This window comes from Camellia sinensis, chromosome 4, assembly GCF_055761805.1.
Source record: "Camellia sinensis isolate YWXY chromosome 4, ASM5576180v1, whole genome shotgun sequence".
Taxonomy (NCBI): domain Eukaryota; kingdom Viridiplantae; phylum Streptophyta; class Magnoliopsida; order Ericales; family Theaceae; genus Camellia; species Camellia sinensis.
This window is the reverse complement of record NC_138964.1, coordinates 39,209,037-39,213,077: the sequence shown is the minus strand read 5'-3', so window position 1 is coordinate 39,213,077 and position 4,041 is coordinate 39,209,037. Positions and strand designations below refer to the sequence as shown.

The 4,041-nt window shown below is 37.5% G+C and overlaps 2 protein-coding genes across 2 annotated transcripts; both read right to left on the bottom strand.

The window, feature by feature from the left end:
- Nucleotides 1-681: 681 nt before the first annotated feature.
- On the bottom strand, nucleotides 682-1,875 carry LOC145823699 (protein FAR1-RELATED SEQUENCE 5-like). Its single transcript, XM_082923212.1, has 2 exons — nucleotides 926-1,875; nucleotides 682-838 (listed from the first exon to the last, which is right to left on the bottom strand). The coding sequence occupies exons 1-2, from the start codon at nucleotides 1,873-1,875 to the stop codon at nucleotides 682-684; spliced, it is 1,107 nt and encodes a 368-aa protein (XP_082779338.1).
- Nucleotides 1,876-1,926: 51 nt separating this feature from the next.
- LOC145823698 (protein FAR1-RELATED SEQUENCE 5-like) lies at nucleotides 1,927-3,087 on the bottom strand. Its single transcript, XM_082923211.1, has one exon. The coding sequence runs from the start codon at nucleotides 3,085-3,087 to the stop codon at nucleotides 1,927-1,929; it is 1,161 nt and encodes a 386-aa protein (XP_082779337.1).
- Nucleotides 3,088-4,041: the final 954 nt, after the last annotated feature.

The following is a 4,041-nucleotide window of genomic DNA, read 5'->3' as shown; positions in this document are numbered from 1 at the left end:
TATATATTAAATTTAAATAATGAAATTAAATAAAATATAAATAAAATTTTAAAATGAAGATTATTCCATGATTCGGATCTCTTGTGTGAGCAAATAGCCAAATAAGCTCAAGTCCTAATTTGACTGCATCAACAGCCTCAAGTCCAAAATTTTCTTAGATGCTTTTAGTTTTAAGGAAGTACATTTGCAAAGTTGGTTTAATGGTACGCTATTGTTTGAATGACAACTTGGGTTCATGTTACTAAATTTTTTGTTGGGTGATGAAGTTGTTTATATTTTGACAATGCACATCTCCATCATCTCTTATTATACCTATACATCGATACCATACCATTCCACTATAAGCATAGTTATGTGTCACCTAACAGCAATGTCCACCATTTCTTACCAAGCAAACAGACAATTAAAAAAATCTACAAAAGAGAAATAGAGACAGTTCGGTATTATTAACAGTGATTGTTTGTAAAGTAATGGCACGAGCAACTCCCTATTTTATCAGCAATCAAACAAATTTTGAATGTTTTCACCTTTATTTTCAAAATTATTCTCCAAACTACGAAATTTATTAAGAATGCCTAAGATTAAAACAACTAAGACATTAACAAAACATAACTACTAGCCACTAATGTCTCCTTGTAAAAACAATGTTTCAATCACTGTAAGCCTCATCATGAAAGTCAACTACACTGGATCATTTGGATAAATTGGCAATTCATCGATATCATCCGTGTGGGGATCCAACTCTGTGTTCATGAATGGTTCACTGTCTGAGTTGCTACCCTCTCTGTGGCTACTTGAAGCCAATTTTTTACACGTCCGCTTCGTGTGTCCGATGCTCCTACAGTAGCAAATAATGCATAAACGATTTTAATAATCATATGCATGTAACAGGATATTAAAAGGTCATACAATGAAAGTACCATACCTACAATACCCACACCGCCTTGGTTTTGGAGGTTTACCCATAGAAGATGTCCCTCTGGGGTTCCCTTTGGTCTTCACTACATTCGGATCACCAACGCCATATAGTTTGGGTGCAATATTTTTGTCCCCAGCCTCGGCGTTACCTTCTTTTCTCATTGCCCAACGTTTTTTCATCTGCGATGTCAGCTGGAAAGCTATTTCCCTTGCCTCTTCAAAATCTTTGTCCGCGTGTGAGGCATAATATGACATTTCACTAAAACAGGAGCTGAGTATACCAAACCGAGCTGTCTGTGTTAGGGTGCTACAAATTTGGGTAAGACTTGGTTGTTGACACTTTGACCTACCACGTCTTGTCCATCTCTGCAAGACACAACTCGGTGGAATACACATTAATTGTTCAGATTTCATAACAGCAATCATGTGGCAGCAAGGGATGCCAAACGACTCAAACTTCAAGCAACAACATTTCATTGTGATATTAGCTGGAAAATACTCAACCGTCCACGTGCATGTTGGTGCCTTGTACTCACCAAAACGGTAGGTGCGATGATCCTCAAGCTGAACTCTTTCCATCACAAACAATTTACCCTCTTTCCTGATTTCATGTTGAAACAATGAGAAAATCTTCCGAGTAAAGAGTTTAGCTGCATGTTTCTCCAAACTCCTCAATGGCGTAGTCAAAACCGGGAAACTATTCTCTGTTTTAGATTCTGTTTCTGCCTCATTAACACGCATTCTAGCAAGAGCCCTATCATACTGCGCTACAAATTCATACAGCCTAACCTTTTGGTTTAGGAATATATTGAAATATGCATTTATACCCTCGACACGTTGAGTGCTCCTCATTCCAGCAAACATGTGACCACGGAGATATGCCTCAGCCCAATTATCACGCTTCAGATGAATATCCGACACCCAGTTATTGTTCTCCAACTTGTACTGTTTCACCATAGCAGCCTAGGCATTGTCAAACTCATCAATTTTACATTTCTTCAACATCAACTATGCAAAATCAATTGTAAATTCTGGTATGTGGACATTTGTTGAGGCATTTTTCTCCAGATGCCAAGAACATAAACGATGTCTGCAGTTTGGAATAACTCTTTTGATTGCCTGACGCATTGCCCTATCACCATCTGTTACAACGGAGATGGGTCTTTTACCATCCATGGCCTCCATTAACATTTCCAGCACCCACGTGTATGTCTCCATTGTCTCATCAGGCAACAAAGCACATCCGAATATAGTTGTCATGAAATGGTTACTCACGCCAGCTAGAATTACAAATGGCTTTTTATATGCATTTGTACGATAAGTTGTATCAAATACCAATACATCACCAAATGCAGCATAATCCATTCGAGACCTACAATCTGCCCAGAAAATCTTGTCCAACTGGTTGTCCTTATCGACGTTGTATTTGAAAAAAAATAATGGATCTGCATCTAATTTAGCTGACAAGTATCCTAACGCACCCTCTGCATCCCCTTCTGCGAGTTGTACTTTGCGCTCAGCTTGGAATTGATTGTGCAAATCTCTGTGAATGAAGCCCACCCTCTCATAACCCCCTGACTGATGGACCATAAAATCCATGATCTGGCTCGTTTTCATACCCACATTGCGCATGGCCTTTGCTTGAGCTTGGTCTGCACTTGTTACAAACCTATGCGACCAAAGAAAAGGGACGCAGTGTGGTGCTGCCAACGGATGGTTGTGTTCCCCTACAAAGTGGGTCACAACATATTTCCTAGCTGTCTTGTCATAACGCACACGAAATGTGGCATTACAAAAAAGTCTAGTTTCTGCCCTAGGAGTTCTTACCCGTTCCACACGTTGCAAGTATTTCTTTTCTCTTACACCTTCCCTTGAACAAACCCATTTCCTACTCTCTACAAATTTGTTGTCTCCAGTAATTCTTTTTCTACTTCTTCGTACGCTAAAACCAATGACCTTAGCGTATGCATTGTAGAAAGTATAAGCATCATCCTCTGAATTGAATTTCATTTGCAACACATCTTCCTTAGTAAGCATTCGTAAACTATCATAGGTTTGGGAAGCTAACCCTTCTTTCACATCAACAACATCATCCTTGCCATCTGGAGCAAATTGATAATCAATTTCAGTATTGACCTCTTCAGGCCTACTACTTTCAGGTTCATCCATCGTATATACACTTGTAAGTACCCTATTAGCAATTAAAACGAAACAAATCAACTAAAAAACACACATGCCATTGCGCTGCTATAATTTACATCTTCAGAACAAATAAATATAATAGCACACCTGCCAGTGCCTTGCAATCAATTAAAAAAAAAATTCAAACATGTCTGCAAGCACCCTACTATCAACTAAAACCAAACAAAAAACCAAAAAAAACCACACCCGCCAATATTGTGCTATCAATTATTACTTCTTTATAGAAAATGAACAAATAAGCACACCAGTCCGTGCTATGCTATCAATTATATGCCAATAATAAAAAAGCACCTGTAAGTACCCTACTATTAATTAAAATAAAATTAATTAATTAAAAACACACCTGCCAAAAACATGGTTATAAATTAAAATGAAACAAATAAATAAAATAGCACACTTGGCAGTGCCCTGCTATTCATTTAAAAAAACAAATAAATAAGCACACCAGCCAGTGCCCTGCTACCAATTCAAAGCAAAAAAAATTCAAAAACACAGAAGCAAGTACCCTAATATCAATTAAAATGAAACAAATAAATACAATAGCACACCCGCCAGTGCCCTGCTATTCATTAAAATCAAAGAAGTAAATAAGCACACCAGCCAGTGCCCTGCTATAAATTCAAAAACACAGAAGCAAGTACCCTACAATCAATTAAAATGAAACAAATAAATATAATAGCACACCTGCCAGTGCCCTGCTATTCATTAAAACAAACAAATAAATAAGCACACCAGCCAGTGCCCTGCTACCAATTCGAAGCAAAAAATTTCAAAAACACAGAAGCAAGTACCCTAATATCAATTAAAATGAAACAAATAAATAAAATAGCACACCCGCTAGTTCCCTACTATTCATTAAAAGCAAATAAATAAAATAGCACACCCGCCAGTGCCCTGCTATTAATTAAAAGCAAATAAATT

Excerpts from the sequence above, each read along its gene's own strand:
- LOC145823699 (XM_082923212.1), bottom strand. The coding sequence starts at position 1,875 with ATGGTGAAACAGTACAAGTTGGAGAACAATAACTGGGTGTCGGATATT. Across the intron at positions 839-925 it reads AGGCGGTGTGGGTATTGTAG|GAGCATCGGACACACGAAGC; the intron begins GTATGGTACTTT and ends TTGCTACTGTAG.
- LOC145823698 (XM_082923211.1), bottom strand. The coding sequence starts at position 3,087 with ATGGATGAACCTGAAAGTAGTAGGCCTGAAGAGGTCAATACTGAAATT.